Genomic DNA, 16,420 nt, shown 5'->3' on the forward strand with positions numbered 1-16,420 from the left:
GATGGCAGAACTGGAGAATTAGATCCTTCTACGAAGCATTTTATACTTCTGGACAGTATCGAGTAGCTCTCTACTTCAGGAACCTACATTGCCTTCTGCAGTTGCAATTTTCTGGGGGGAAAAAAACTTTATATATTACCAAGAGTGATACTAGCATCTCCCACGGTCCTAACACGTTTGTTGAATAAAATCCCTGGATCCCCACCAACGCTGCTGTTTACTGAAAATCTATTATCTCCCCAGCGCTCCTGTTTTACAGAAAACCAGGGAACAGAGAAGGCAAAATGGAGGTCTGTAAGTACATCAATCTCAGCACATCAATAAAAGAATTTGCAGCTGAAAATACACTGCTGGAACATAAGAGAAAACTGGGGAAAGATATTAATCAAGGACTGGGAGAAGAACAAAAAGTGCTGCCCACACGTATCATACCCAATAACTACTGATGATTTAACTTGTGATTGATAGCCAAGAAAAAAAAATTGGATTTGCACACAAGGAGAAGGAAAATCTGTGCTGGGCAGTAAACAACATGGGCCAGAGCACACACTATTTTAAATAAACCCTATTTAGGGCACACTGTCATTTCAATTGTCTCAAGCTAGGAGGTCCTCAAGTTCTGGGCAGACATCCAAAGGGCTGCTTTTTTTTTTTTTTTAAATCTTGATGGAGATCCATAGCCACAGCTATTTATCCTCAAATGTAACTATCAACGCCTTACATTTCCTGGCAGTATGGGACTAAAACTGTCCTGGAGGTTACAGTAGCCTGGGTAACATCAGACGGACCAGCTACCAGAGTCTGCAAATCATTTTCCTTCAAGCCAACATCTAACTTTGAAAAAAGATACAGCTGTTTTTTCCTCTCTCACCAATTCTCTACAACATTTTTTTTTAAGAGGAAAGCACTGCATCCCTTGCCCAGCAGAAGGTATACAATGCAGGAGGACAGAAGCCCGACTTTTTCCCTCCTGCTCTCCTCAGTCACACAGAATATCTCATGATCTCTTCAGAGCGCTTGCTATATTTTTAAGAACCTCTCAAATTCCACTTCACTTCTTTTTAGCCAGAGAATTAAGTGCCAGAGGGTTCACAGCAGATCCTAATCCAGGGCTCATGAAAGCAATAGGGTAACGAATTTCACTGATTTCAAATAGCAGAACAAGCTAGAAGGTGCCAAATACCGGCACTGTCATCCGAATTAAAATAAAAACAGAACAGCATGAGCAGGAGAGAGATGACACATAGAAAGGTGACTCATGACAGCCAGAGAACAGATCCGCTTGACATACTGGAGAGAAGACACCTTCGTCACATCCAGAAAGAGCATAGGAAAAGAGACTAGGCATTCTCCTTCCTCCATTAAGATTAGTCAGATTTGATTATCAGGTCATTTTTCTTTCTAAATTATTTGCTGTATTCATTACATTTATGCTTGACAATCGCACAACAGACCCACAGCAAATGGAAAGATACAGTGTTAGAAGATTTCAAGGGAAGAATTAGGAACCATTCAAAAATCCACAGAAGGGAAACCAAAGAAAATATACAAATATCACAGTTCAGAGAAATTCTGCTATTCTTCCTTTCTCTGTGTGTGTTAAATACCAATTTCTGATAGTAGCTATTGTCTCCAAGAACACAAGGTAAGGTTCCACAGGACCAAAGAAAAGTAAATGTACATCAAACCTAAATTTGATAGTCAAAGACAAGAGAAGAAAAATACTTAACAACCAAAGCGTTAAGCATCTATTACATTACAAATATAGTAGGAAACAGCACACACGAGCATTTAAAAGGGGATTTTGTCCAATTCATCTGAACTTTCTTTTCTACTGAATGGAATCTTGTCAGTCTAGAGAAACAAGGGGCATCCTATATCTTTATTTTCCAATTCTCCTATCACATAATCCATTAACAAAATTTGGAAGAAATTATTTCAAGTCTCAGCACAGGTAGTCGATAAAACTATTCTCAGGCATCTCCAACTGTTGGCTGTGAAACAGGAAGCACTATAAAGGAAAGGCCCACAAGGATATGAAAATCATTAGATATTTTCAGTTATATATATTTTATATATTACATAAAAAGTACTCTTCAGAAACTGGTGGAAAAACACACATATGAGAAGACTGTATTCAGACCCTGTTTTCATAAAACGCTTGTCCCCTGCAACTTGGTCATGGCTACACAAGCCATGAACATACTACTCTGTCATAACACGAGGACTTCAAGTCACAATCTATGAAGAAAAAGGATGGAAGGATTTGATTTGTTTAGCTGGGAAAATGGTCAGGGCTAGGGGGAAGGGAAGAGCTCAGTAAAGAGAAACACAGTAACAGGCTTTGACGATGCAAAAGAGGGTTCCATAGTTCACTGATGGCAGAAGCAAATAGAAAAATTTGCCATAAAGTTGGAAGTACCATAAATAAACACCACTAGAATTAAATGCCTACAAAAATACAAGAAATAAGTAACACTGGTATAATGGGCCTACAAAGGCTTATGACATCCTTCAGGAAACTTGTGACAACAGCTTAGGCACACACCAAGCAGAGCTCCACAATATCTGCACTTTATGAATTTCAGACCTACTTCAAATTATGCCAAGATAGTTGGTTTCCATATGACTGCATCAACTCTCCAGCACAAAACCTGAATAAATGTCATCAGCAAAAAATAATTTCAATTTTTGTCAGGGCATGCTATGAAAGAGTAACAGCACAAAGGACTCTGTCTTGCCTCTTCCCCTACGCTGCCTCTTTCAGCTTTCCTTTCCTCTCTTTCTTTTTCCATATAGGGAATAAGGTGGCCAACTGCCTTCTTCATAACTCGAGCAGACTTTATCACCTGCATAGATAAACAGAGAAGGGGAAAACAGACAGTAAGAATCATGTATAGGAATAGCTTCAGATTTCTCATAGCTTTCTTTTATACCTATTCAAACAATAAACAGAACTTTGCAAACCCAGATTCCAGTTTTGCAGAGCATTCTGCGGAAGCAGGCTGCTGGCCCTGATGGACTAAGGGTCTACACATGACACTTGCTTTCACAGAGCAACCTCCCGGACCACTCACAATAGAACTGGAAGCTACAACCAGGCCTAGACATGGAAGATGCTAAACATGGCAATTTTTATTTGGATCTTTTTTCTCTCTTGCTCTTTTTCATGGGCCCAGATTTAAAACTGGATTTCAGATAAAGCAAAACCACTCAGGAAGAAAGAAAACAAACATATAAAACTACATAAAGAAAGTCAAGTTCCAAAATAAAGAAAAAACAGGGCTGCTTATTAGCAGCACCTGAATTTTCACAATTTGTTTGCTATATCCGAAAAAAAAGCCAGCATAGAATGTTTTGGCTACAGTTTGCAATGCTAGTTTTTGCAAAATAGGAAAATATATTAAATAATTTTCTCACTACCTGAGGCAGAAACATCTTTCCAGCACCAAAAAGATCACCAACTATTTTCATGCCATTCATCAAAGGCCCTTCAATTACATTTAGAGGTCTAGGATATTTTTGCTGATTTAATCTTGCTTCTTCTGTATCTGCAGTGACATACTTCTCAATGCCCTGGGGAAAAAAATTGAGAAGTTTTTATCTTGCTGGAAATACAGCTTTTATTTAGTTGCCTTCTTCCCCCAAAAAATCACAGTGAAAGTACAAACAGATACTTTAGATACTGCTGGTCTTTGAGAATACCTCAAATGTGTATTTAAAATGGGTTTTCTTCGGAAACAAAACACTGTAGTTCTTAGGCATATAAAGTTATTCAAAGTAAGAGTCCCCTGTATTAACAGGTTGGTTTGTTTTTGTTAACCATGTCATAAGAAACACCAAACATTCAAAGATTGCTTCCTCAGCACAAGTGCCACTCAGTGCAGTGCTGTTAAAGGACCAAAAAAAAAAAAAAAACACCCTGGAAAGTAAAAGCAATATGTTAGAAAGTAAAAGCAGTATGTTACTACCAATACTAGTGGAATAAAATATCAAGGGTCAAAGCCTTCAGCTTGTGAAGTTTAAAGACAAATCACCACAATTTTCTCTGCTATTGAAGTTAAATATATTATTCATTACTAATTAATAGCCTTTACAAGAATGGCAGTTGAAGGATTTTTAAAGGCAAAGTGTCCCTTAAAGTCTGAGCTGAGATCATGTCCCTGAGACCTGGTGGGTAGGACAGTTTTCTGCACAGATTCACCTTGATGAGAGCATATTCCAGCCTTTCCTCCACAGAGCTTTTCCGCCACTCATCAGTCTGTGCAACTTTTCTTCCTCCTTGGGCATGATTCTGAAGAGGAAAGACATCTTGGGCATGATTCTGAAGAGGAGCTTGCAAGCTTAAAAAGTACAACTACAGACTTTATCTTTAGAAAAGTGAGGATAATTTCAAGTACTGACCCATAAAATAATTTTAGATTATTCAAAAGATTTTTTTATATACATGCAAATCATATTGCAAACACCTGTGATGCACTACAGACACTTAGTGGGTCTACATCCCAAAAGGTATATGAAGATGTAAAGAAAAGATAAAAGAACAAAAGTTTAAAAAAAGAGAGACAGAGGGAGCAGTTTAATAATTCTCACACTCTTAAAAATTATGAAATGACTAATCCTAAGGGTTTTACTTCTGGGAACATAATTTAAATTGATTCCTGGCCCACACACTACACTTCATTTTAAAATCCTAATTAATTTGGCACTAATTCAGTTTCTGCTGGAATAGGTTATGCTATTCCATGTCACAGATGTGTTTTCAATCAGGCGGCCCACAGAACTACTGTTTCTCACACACACAGACCGTCCCAAACTCTCGCATACTCTCTTTGCCTCACGCTCCCCTTTGCTATGAACGCGAAGGCCACAGGACAAGCACCCACCCCAGGAAGGCTCGTGGAAGAGCAGGCTATCCATTACTTCCACCACCACACTTCAAGCAAGTAATTTCTTTTCCTCCGTCGGTTATTCCACACAATCTGACATCTTTCAGTCCTTATGAACCTCCCATACTTTTGAGTGCTCATCAGCAAGTTTTTAAAGATAGAGCCACACCAAAAGTCATAGAGACAAAATCTCTCTCACGAGAACAGAAACCAGAACAAGTTTTCATTCACGTTTACTCAAATGTTAGCTAACTTCACAGCTTCTCGTTGCCAAACCTTATTCCACTCATAGGCCTAGTTTGTACAAAGGGAATGAATGAAGGAGGAAAATGTTTCCCAGAGAGGTTGTAGAATCTCTATCCTTAGTCATACTAAAAAACAACCAGGACACAGCCCTGAGCAACCTTCGCTTGCTGACCCTGCTCTGATTGGGGGCGGGGTTTGTACTAGATGACCTCCAGAAGTCCCTTCCCACCTCAGACTTTCTGTGATTCAATGAAAAGGTACCAAGTGCTCCTTGACCTCTGGCCAGACACTTGAGCAAGGGAACCATTCCAACCTAAAAATAACCCATGAAGCTGTAGGGCGTGCGCACAGGGACCACAGTAGCAAGCACTACATGCAGATCTTTAAAAACAGGATGATTATATTGCATGTGAGGATGCAAAAACCTGCCTTTGGAAGCACAATCCCCGTTGCCATAAATGGGACAAAGTTTCAGTTTGAGAATGTCTGCAGCTACACACTTTATGGAAAATGTTGGTTGGTTTTTTTTTAAATCTCAAACTTCAAATGAAGACCGATCTCCTAAATCTGCAAGGATTAAGTTCCTCATTTTCCCCCACAGGTCTAGCATTCAAACAACTGGCAAGGTACATTACTATTACCTGAAAGAACTAGGAAGAAACTTCACTGGTGCTCTATTAGAGGTGCGATAGTTGAAAGGGGACTGCACATTCTATGTTCTTTGTGCAGAATAAACTGCAGTAATTGGAAATAAAAAGAACATATGCACTTACTGACTAATAAATACACTTTTGTATTTAAAAAAAACCTTTAGAAAAAAGAACTTAAGAGACACTCAATTCCACTATGCCCTGGTTTCAGCTAGAGTAGAGTTTATTTTTTTTTCCTGGTAGCTGGTATAGTGCTGTGTTTAGGAAGAGAATAACATTGATAACACACTGATGTTTTAGCTGTTGCAAAGCAATGCTCACACTAGTCAAGGACTTTTCAGCTTTTCATGCCCTGCCAGGGAGCAGGCAGGGGGCACAGCCAGGACAGCTGACCCCAACTGGCCAAGGGGATATTCCACACCGTATGACATCATGCTCAGTCGATAAACTGGAGGGAGTTGGTCATGGGGCAGGGACCACTGCTCAGGAACTGGTTGGGCATTGGTTGGCAGATGGTGAGCAACTGCATCGTGCATCACTTATTTTGTATATTCTTTTATCAGTAGTAGTAGTAGTATTAGAGTATTTTCCCTTCCTTCGCTGTCCTATTTAACTGTCTCTATCTCAACCCATGAATTTTACGTGGGTTTTTTTCCTGATTCTCTCCTCCACCCCACTGTGGGGGGCGGGGAACGAGTGAATGGCTGCGTAGTGTTGAGCTGCCTGCAAAACACACTGTATCAGAGGAAGCTCTGAATAAATATTTTGAAATACACCTCCAACTCCAAAAGCTTATTTAATAATCCTTCTCATTGCTGTAAGTTACTATCTATTTGGACTCTCACATTTGTCCAGAGACAAGATGAAAGCCAAATCAGGATGCTCACCTCCCATCAAAACCTGGAAGTTGTAATTATTTTATGTTAAATTTTAATAAAGCTTTTAAAGATGTTCTGAATCAAGAGCGTCTCTCTTTTTGCAACTGGGGGCTGTTTTACTCCTGCAACAGAACTCCCACCACAAATAAGGGCAGAGATTCCAACCATAGCATCCCAAACTTCTAGATCTAGAAGTTGTCATCCACTTCCATTTCTACTTTTCATGTTCCATTTAAATTCACATTCTGTCTTCTGCAGAAACACTGCTTAAGCAATCCTTTTTGAATTCCCCTTCTTTTTTTCTTCCTCTTTTTGCAACCCTGAATACCATAATGGTAAAACTCTGCTTATAGAGACAAGATCGCTCCCAGGTGAATTGCTAAGACACTAAAAGCACCATCTAAAATAGCCTAAGCACAAGGGAAAGGGAGAGTTTTCCTTTACTGGTTTTCAACGTTGCCACTGCTCCTAAAAAGCACACCACCACAGGGCAAACTACAAACCAAATGAAGCTGTGCACTGAAATAATACCTCCAGGAACTACAAGACAGGCAGGCAAACCTCCTTGTGTGCTTAAATCTAAGAGCCACCTAACCCAGAGAGACTTTTGCTGTGTGTTCTTTTCAGAACAGGATTTCAGCAGTCATCTAAGGGCTGATAATCTGGAAACCTTCAGGTGTGTAATTGTTGTCTTTTATCACCACCATCATTACAGCATCTCAAAAACACTAAATAGCTGATCCTCACTCTTGGCATGAGTTACATGAACTGGAAGTCTATGGCACAGGAACCACAAGCAACTACCTCACCTTTTACATATGCTCCAAGCAAACCATTGCCACCAGAGAGACAGGTTTACTCTTTGTCTCCCACAGTGCACTTGTCAATTAAGCTCCTGCATAAAGATTTTCTTCGGTTTTGGGTTGGCCTTTTCTAGCTTTTGTTTGGTTTTTGTTTGTTTGTGAGGGTTTTTTTGGCTTGGCAGGGTGGAGTTTGGAATTTTTTGCTTCTTGTTTTTGGGTTTGTTTGTTCTTTAAAAAGAACACCTTTGCAGCTTGGTCTCCTGAAGCACAGGAAGAACTCTGGTGCAGGATCTTTCAAGGCACCTAAGAAACTGCAGAGGTTCAACCTATCACAGAGTTCACATTTTATTCTGTATTAATAACTGAACCACTTGTAGTATCGTTAGTAACTTCTAACACCCACTGTTAGATTGACACGTGCAATTTAGAGGCTATCACCAGCAGGGAGGTATTAAAGCCCAGGTGCTAAACTAATTACTATTCAAAGCTTAAAATTGGAAGTTACCTGAGCATAATGTAAAAGTTTCTCTGTTGCATCGGGATCTTTGTTCCAGATTAGATTCTCACACAGCTGTAGCAATTCCTTGTGGATATCATCATATACTGGCAGATTCCCAGCATTCACAATTCCCATGTCCATGCCATACTGAAAAAAAAACCCCAAACCATACAGAATCCCCCAGCCAGGGTTATCAGACATAGCACTGCACATCTGACAGGTGCAAACCATATGGAAGCCAAAAAGCACATCATACCTTAATCGCATGGTAAAGGAACACCCCATGCATTGCTTCTCGAATGGCATCCATTCCTCGAAAGGAGAAAGAGAGATTGGAAAGACCTCCACTTATCCTGGCTCCCGGCAGTGTTTCCTATAGGAATTGCACATAGATTTCTAGCAAAGTGCTTTCCAAAAAGGAAACCTAAACAAAGCATCCAGTCCATAAAACAGTTGGCCCCTGAGCTATGGTGCACTGGCTATGCACCACAAGGCTCTCTTCCCTGTTCCAGATCCTTTTATAATTACTCAAATTCATAAAAAGCAATTCAAATCCCTGCAGAAAAAAAGACACAAGTAAAAGGAAAGATCCAGCCTAGTTATATGTAAGCAACTACCATGGTTTCCATAGTCATAGGTGCGATTCTAAATGTATCAGTCCTCCCACAGCAGCATTCTAGATTTTCCCCGTGCAGACCTACTTAGGGCTCTTCCATCCCCCACCCCTCAGGAAACAGGAGCAGCCAGCCTGCCCGCTTGCATGTCTCAGGAGCAGGCTGTAGCTGAGCAGCTAACCTCAAGGCTGCACCCTCCCTTCCAGAAGCCCTGTGGTGACAAAATAGCCTGTGGGGTGCTCAAGCCCCAGACTGCTACTGACAGAGCATCTCCAGGCCAGCCGAGTTGCCTTGTGAAACACAACAGTGTGGCTGCATTCAGGTGATGCTCTTCACTGCTGTGCTTCTTTACACACATTTTTGGCTAAACAAGAAGTCACATTACTGCACAAATCCCTTCAACAGTAACAGAAATTTTATTGGTTTAAAAAGGCAGCTTACATATGCCTTCAGGGAAGTCCTTTTAGCTTGAAATGAATGTGATTGTTACCTCATTTAATTAATAAAGTATATTTACAGTAGATATAATGGATGGAAATTATTTATAGAACTATCTGAACTTCTACTGGAAATCAAGCAATATTGGGGAATGGCTACACTTCAGAGGAAGAGTCCCCCTTGCTAATTTAAAACGCATTTTGTTTTGCAGCAGTGTTTTGTTGTTGTTGTTGGGGGTAGGGGATATTTTTCTTTTGTGGTGGTTTGGGTTTTAAAGTAATCTCAGCAAAATACTGCAAGTTAAAATAAGCTTACAACTCACTTTTATGGTTTTAGTAGCATTGAAAAAATTCATGGCATACAGGTTATGTTCTTCCATTCCAGTTCCTATGGTCAAAATATTGGGGTCAAATATTATATCATTTGGATCGAAGCCCACTTTTTTCACAAGGAGTTGGTAAGCTCTGGAACAGATCGCAATCTTGGCTTCTGTTTCTGTTGCCTAATGGAGAAAAAGAATTCTGACATGAAATTTACAGACTACACAAAAAATAAACACACCAGAAATCATTTATGGTTCCAGCGACTCAAGACTGCAAATATGAACATCACAAATATTAGAAAAGGATTATATATAAAGAATTTAGGGTTAAAAATATCGTCACACCTGTACCTGGAGTTTTGACTCAACTTATTAAACACAATTTCGTTTCCCAGCATTTCATCATCCTATGCAAAGTTTAATGTGTGCTTTTGACATAACTAAATTAATTCACAAAGACTCTACTCTCATGCAAAACTCAGATTCTGAACTAAAAAATTCTTCTATGAAGGAAAGAAGAGTTCTGCACAGCTGAACAGCAAGCAACATGCTCTTGTGCCAGCAGAGCTACGCTTAGAGCAGCACTTGGATTCCCCAAACACATGAGCACCATATGAAACACATCAGGGTCAAAACTATTGTTAAGACGACATAGACCTCTTTCAATCATCTGTGTCAATGAAACAAAACAACTTCATCTTGCCCAAGAATAAGAAAGCCTTGCACTCCTGAAGAAAAATAGCTCTCTTAAAGCAACACTCACCTGCCCGATTTCATCAAAAGCCATGACAACCACAGCTGCTCCATACAACTTAATTTTCCTTGCTTTCTCCAAAAAGTCTCCCTCGCCTTCCTTCAGACTGATGCTGTTTACAATGCATTTCCCTTGGCAACATTTCAAACCTGCTTCAATCACTGCAAAATTTGAGGAGTCAATGCATAACGGCACCTGTAAATAAAAGGAAAGTAAGCCAGGGGAATATGTACAAGTTACGAATTAGAGTTCCACATGCTATTTTCCCATTTGGATATAAAAATGCACACAACGTTAATCAGTATTTATGAATAAAATGTTTCCAGATGGTATCTGTAGATTCATTTTGCTTTAAATGCAAAACTCAGAGCAAATTTAACTCAAGAGCTTCTCTGGCAACTCGATGGAGTTGCCATCATATCATAGAGAGACCTCTACTTGTCCATGCATTGTCTTGTGTTTCTGAATTAGATACTCTTTTTTAAGAGAATGCACTTTAAGAAGTGTCTTTTAAAACCATCCTATATCCATAGCGATTTTAAGTTTTGTTAAAAGCAATACCATTACGTACTGATAATATATAGCTTATGGCTCATAACTGCTGAAAAGGAACCTGCATTTGGCTTTTCTAACCAATGAAAAGGACTGGCATATATTTAGCTGAAATCAGATAGAGTATGTTAAAACCTCTGTTTCCCCCTAAGGCATTCCCTATTACAGTACCTCTTTCTCTTGGGGGATGCCTACATCTGCTTATTAAGCACCTAAACTGGTTACTAAATAAACCAATATCAAAATTTTCTGAAAGCCAATTTCCAACTCAGTAAAGTGTTCTTTATTGTACTTTGGAGTGACTCAATTCCAACCTTTGCAATATCAGGTTCTGAAGAAATCAAGTTACAAAATCTGGTCATTGCAGCGGGGCCATCCAGCATCCCATCGTCCATATTGATGTCAAGAATCTGGGCCCCCATCTCAACTTGCAATTTGGCTACACTCAGGGCTTCCTAAAGAAGAAAGCCAAAACCCAAAACAGTCAGTAGAAAAAAGCCTCATCATTCTCAGGATAACATTGCACTTCCTCAAAATAAGCACGCAGCCAAAAACTTAAAAATTTATAAAACATTCCGTAAGAGAATAAGGAAATGGTCTGTGATGTACAACATATCAGTTGTGCTACACCAACAACTTTTGTAACTAATTTGTTCACAAAAACATGACACCAGAGACCTAATGTGCCATTGATTTTAGACTGTTGGTCATGTGCTTAATTGAATCGTTTAATATTTGCATGGTAACAAGGGCTTCTAACTGTACAAGATTACATGAAAACACTCTCTGTGATGGTACGAAACAAGGGTCTTGCATCACAAGCTCTGCTTTTGCATAACACAGAGTACTTCATTTTTGAAGGTTGCTTGGCATTTTTTCCAGCTGCAGAATAATTGCCAAGTGCTAAGAAGGAAATACTAGTTTTACCTCCACCCACATAGTTATCTAAACACCCATGTCTGTTTGCTTTCTTCTTTTTGTCACTCTGCAGACTGAGGAGACAAATAAGAACAGTTTTAGGTGCTCAAAGTCCCTAACAACCTGTGTTTAAAGCTGTATTTATTTAATAGGTCTAACCTGCTTCATGACTTTTAAGAGCTTAAGAGTCAGACTTCCTAAAAAACAAACTGGGGCTTTTATTTTGATTGCATCAACTCGAACAGCAGGGCACACTCTGGGACAGAGTATCAGCTCTCAAGAAATGTCACTCTACTACTTGTAACTATACCAGTAAAGAATAAGCACTCCAGCCTTTTCAATTCTGCCCAGCAGCTGCTCTGTGACAGCCATTACCTTCTAAGCAACTTTCATGTAGCGTGCTGGAGCCAGTGATCCAAGTATATAAAGATCAGATGCAACCATAATGCTGAACAGGACTGGTAGGGAAAGAAAGCAAGAGCTGCACAGTGGGACAACCTATCCCAAGTCGGATGTACCCTACATGTTGGAAGGGGAGATCACACCCTCTTTCCTTCCTCCCTCCTCTGTAAATCCACCCCTACATACAGCACAGACCAGGACATTTTCTAAACCATCATCAGCTGTGTAACTTAATTAAAAAATGGAAAGTCATGATTCCTGTAACACTTGTCAAAAAAAAAAAAGCCATTCTCACAAATTTATTAGGTGCTGGTAAGCACAGAAACAAAGGATAGTGAGGAAGTAAATTCTCCTTGTTTAACAACTAATAACGCAGTGCAATGGAGCAATGAAAAATCACAGCATTAGCTATAAAGATTGTTGTTAAAATGTATACTTCATAGTTGCCTGCCATGATGAGTCTTGCAAATTTCTGTGATCCTGCAACATTGCAGCGTTCGCCAATATTAACGAAGTTGGTGTGTGGCCCAATCCTGAATGGCTCCAAACCTTAAAAAGATATTTTTGAACATATTTATAAAAGCAGAACACACTGCGTAAGAAAGACAAAAGCCCTTTTCTAAACTGTGAAATAGAGGTGTCTCTCTAAGGATGGTGATTTCTCAGCACATCAGGACGGGCACAAATCTAATGAGTAACTAGCAAAGAAATGCAACGGAACAACTTCCAACACGGATGCCAAAGGTTTCTATCCTTCCTCAATGACAGTCAATAATTTACCCGACTCACAAAAAATAACAGCCAGTTTGTTCAATATAAAATGACATGAAGCTACAGTTCTCTGGCCATCTATTGTATGCACATACACACCCTCTCTGAACTTCCAGCTGTGTTATCTCATAACTCTACCACCACCAGAGCAGGAGCCCACTGAACTGACTGACAAACAAGGTCAGCTCTTAACCACATACCCAAGTTCAGTGAAAGGAGCCATGTGGGACCCTGGGGTAGCAGGCAACTCAGAGGTAAACAAACCTTATAGCAGAAGCGAATAAGCTACTGCATGAAACCACGGGCCAACCATGATTAATTTCATTTATGCTAAATTGATTTGAGATTAAAATGCTAGCCCAAGAAGAAGGTACTGTTTTACTTGGATACATGTCCCCAAGGCTTACAAGAAGGCCTGGCTGAGGAACATACGGACCCAGACTTTGCTAAAAGAAAAGACATTCTGGACCTGGATGTATTGCTGGAACACTGTCCCAGTACGAATGGATCGACATCTGAGACAAGACAGAGCAGCAGTCTCACAGCAGGTCACAAAGATCTCATCCCAGCTTGCCATCAACTGCAGTCAAATTACCTGATCTTTCTGTGCTTAACACTCTCCTGTCGCAAAGTGAGCATAAAGACACTCATCATTACAAAGTGTCTGAGACTTGCAGGGTGAAATATGCTGGCTTGCTTCTATTCTACAAGACCGTAATAAACTGTTCCATTAATCCTTTGGCCAAAGCAGAAAGGTTTAGATCTGGTTACACATCCATAAGCTTGCTGGATTAAGGCAGAATCAGAAACTCATAGTGCCATTATGATCAGCAGAAAACAGCAAATGAATTTATAAAGGAAGGTTGCATGAGTTATAAAGCTCAAACTTTACACTCCATTTTACCTGACAGCAGCATATATCCTTGAGAGAGAGAAGATGGAATGCGAGGTTTACAGAATTTCACAGCTTCGGCTATGTTCCTGAGTTACAGAAAGAGGAAAGTGAAGAGGAAAGTTTTTGATTAAAATTAAACCACTGCAGACAAGACTCAAACAGAACATACTAGACATACACCTACATCTCCAATTTAGCCCTGTAGCAGCCAAGACTAATTAGCTTGTTTATCTTTGTGTGGCCAAAGGCAAAACCATACTCCCAGAAGATCACATCCTAGCTATTTGCAGGGAATGTACAAAGCTGAGGATTTATCAAATACAGAATGTGAGATACTATGCCAGGGGGACACTTGATGGATATCAGAACCAGTCCTCAACCACACTGACTCTTACCATATTCATGATATACTGAACTGAGCAATTGCTGATTGCAGCAAAAAAAAAAACAAACCAAGGGACAAACATTGTCCTGTGCCAAGAGGCATATCTCAGGTGCCAGAATGACTCAGGGTGTTCACGTTCACTTTCTCTCTGCTCCAGTCAGAAGCAAACAACAGTGTCCTCTACATGTTCACATACCACCTCTTCCCAGTTGTATCAAGGTTAAAATTAATAACAAGGGGCCCCTCTCTTTCAAGCCCAGGTGAAAAAGGGAGTCTTTCTGACTGGCCAGGACTAGCACCAGCTGTACAACATTCCCAGATCTTCTGTTCAGACATTTCCCTCCCATATCCATACACTCTCCTTCCTTCTACCATCAAAGGAAACCTTAAGTTTCACCTTGTGGCTAAGAGGGCCAGAACAAGAAACAATGTACAGCATAAGGGAGCAGAGGTGGAAAATATATTCTATCCAACAGTAAAGAGGGAGAAGTAATTCCAAAACACTTTTAGATGACAAAACAGCAGAGGTATAATCCTTGTTTGAAACATGCCTCTACTCATTCTTCATGATACACATGGCTATGAAAGCCAGGTTATTTCCACTCCATGTATTGCTGCTATTGGCATTCAAGTGATCCATCTTTTCAGCTCTCAAACAAGCCACAGAATATTGCTCCACAGAAGCAGCACTTAATTTACTTCTCAGTGCACCTAAAGTTGTAGCTCTTGAAGTACCTGATATGCGCTGGTGTAGTACCACAGCAACCTCCAACTATGTTGACCAAACCATCCAAAGCAAAATTCTATAAAAGGGAGGAAAAAAGAGTTTTGTTTCAAGTTAATAAGGGTTTCTTTTACATATATTTAGACACAGATACTTTTATATACGGTTTTTTCCTCCATATGTTCAGCAATTCAGGGGGATCACAAAAAAAAAAAAAAGAAATTAAAAAACATCAGTACTGTTTCTTCTCTTTAGGATTTTTTTTTTTGAGATGTGGATTCCCACAGCTAACCAGCAATTGCAACACCTAATTTTAGGAAACTACAGTTGAAACTGGCCTACTTTATACTGAGGCCCCAGATGAAAACTTGGATGAATATCAAAGACTAGTCATACTGTATTATAAAAGGGAATTAACATGCAGCAGATACGGTGTTCTCGCTGACACACTGCAGCTCCAGCCACACAGTTCTGTCTCACACAGATCAAGTGGCATGTGGAAGGACACCCTGCACTGCAATACAACCAACATCATCAGTTTCTATGCACACAACTCTGTAAAATTCTGCCAATTCATAAAAACCACTCAGCTTTTTCAACAATTCCCAAATGTAGAAGTAAGAACATACGAGTGCCAATGAGTAACATCCGCAGATCAAGCTGCAGGAAAGCTACTTAGTGTAGGACATGAAAGTAATTAAGGTTTTCAGACCTTCCTAAGTAGTTTTTCCTAACCTTGTATCTCAAAAGCCCTACCATTCAGCAAATAGACTCTATATGTCATTTGGATTGTTTATAGACATCTGAGGCAAAAAACTGCACCACAGTACTGTGACAAATAGACATGAAATACAAGCAAAGAATTCTTGTCTACTAGTAGGTCAGATACGACACATTCACGAGAAATATTTCATACCTTTATATGTTTGGCAGTCACTTCCGGAGTTTCATCATAACCACCAAAAGCATTGGGAAGACCTTGAAACATAATTTTACTGGTATTACAATTTGTTTGAAGCCCACAAGAACAGAATTGAATTCCATAAAAGACTTATAAAGTAGCTACACTTACATGAGGACTGAAATGCCTCATCACCCTTCCAATTATAAGTCAATAGATTATTAACAGTGCAAGAGAGCATTCTGGGTTCACTGTCATAAAACAACAGCTACTTTCAGCATTTTAAAATACTCTTAATCTCTTTTTAGTAATAAAAATAATCATCTTTTCAAGCTAATTCAACTCTTACTGCTAATGAGATGGAATGGTCTATTTACATTTTGTTGCCTGTAAGCATAGGAACATGTGCACCAACTCACCTGCGTTGGGGTAACAGATGATGTAGGCTGTTGTACATTTTCCAATTGCTTCAATGAATGGTCGCATTTCAACTGCCCCTAAAGCACAATTTAAGCCTATACTGGAAAATAAATTTTCAAAAATTATTTTGAGAAAAAAACACATTTTACACACAAAACAGACAAATGTTAGTGCTGGCAACTGCTAACTCCAGTAGTCATCTACAACAAAACCAACCTGATATCCAATTTCTTTAATCATCATCATCAATACAGCAAGACTGCGCGAAAGGAGAACCCCCGGGTGGAAGAAAAGCGCAAGGGGGAGGGGGACTGGACTGAATTGAACTGGGAACAGTAAATCAAGATTTCATTTCAAAA

The 16,420-nt window shown here is 39.6% G+C and overlaps 1 protein-coding gene across 9 annotated transcripts in view; it reads right to left on the reverse strand.

Annotated features, from left to right (window-relative positions):
- Positions 1–16,420, reverse strand: part of MTR (5-methyltetrahydrofolate-homocysteine methyltransferase) — a 52,856-nt gene that overhangs the window by 17,686 nt on the left and 18,750 nt on the right. For 6 of the 9 annotated variants that reach the window (XR_012659930.1, XM_075089418.1, XM_075089423.1 and 3 more), the window contains 13 exons: positions 16,061–16,161; positions 15,657–15,718; positions 14,752–14,819; positions 13,641–13,717; positions 12,402–12,514; positions 10,960–11,100; positions 10,103–10,288; positions 9,340–9,519; positions 8,222–8,338; positions 7,972–8,112; positions 4,205–4,294; positions 3,424–3,576; positions 2,742–2,849 (listed from right to left, as the gene is read on the reverse strand). Coding sequence is in view for 7 of the 9 variants with exons in the window: in XM_075089418.1 (XP_074945519.1) it covers positions 2,742–2,849; positions 3,424–3,576; positions 4,205–4,294; positions 7,972–8,112; positions 8,222–8,338; positions 9,340–9,519; positions 10,103–10,288; positions 10,960–11,100; positions 12,402–12,514; positions 13,641–13,717; positions 14,752–14,819; positions 15,657–15,718; positions 16,061–16,161 (1,537 nt within the window). In the remaining 2 variants the exon portion in view is untranslated. The other 3 variants (XR_012659931.1, XM_075089421.1, XM_075089424.1) reach the window with 3 other exon arrangements.

The sequence above is a fragment of the Phalacrocorax aristotelis genome, chromosome 3, assembly GCF_949628215.1.
Source record: "Phalacrocorax aristotelis chromosome 3, bGulAri2.1, whole genome shotgun sequence".
Classification (NCBI taxonomy): domain Eukaryota; kingdom Metazoa; phylum Chordata; class Aves; order Suliformes; family Phalacrocoracidae; genus Phalacrocorax; species Phalacrocorax aristotelis.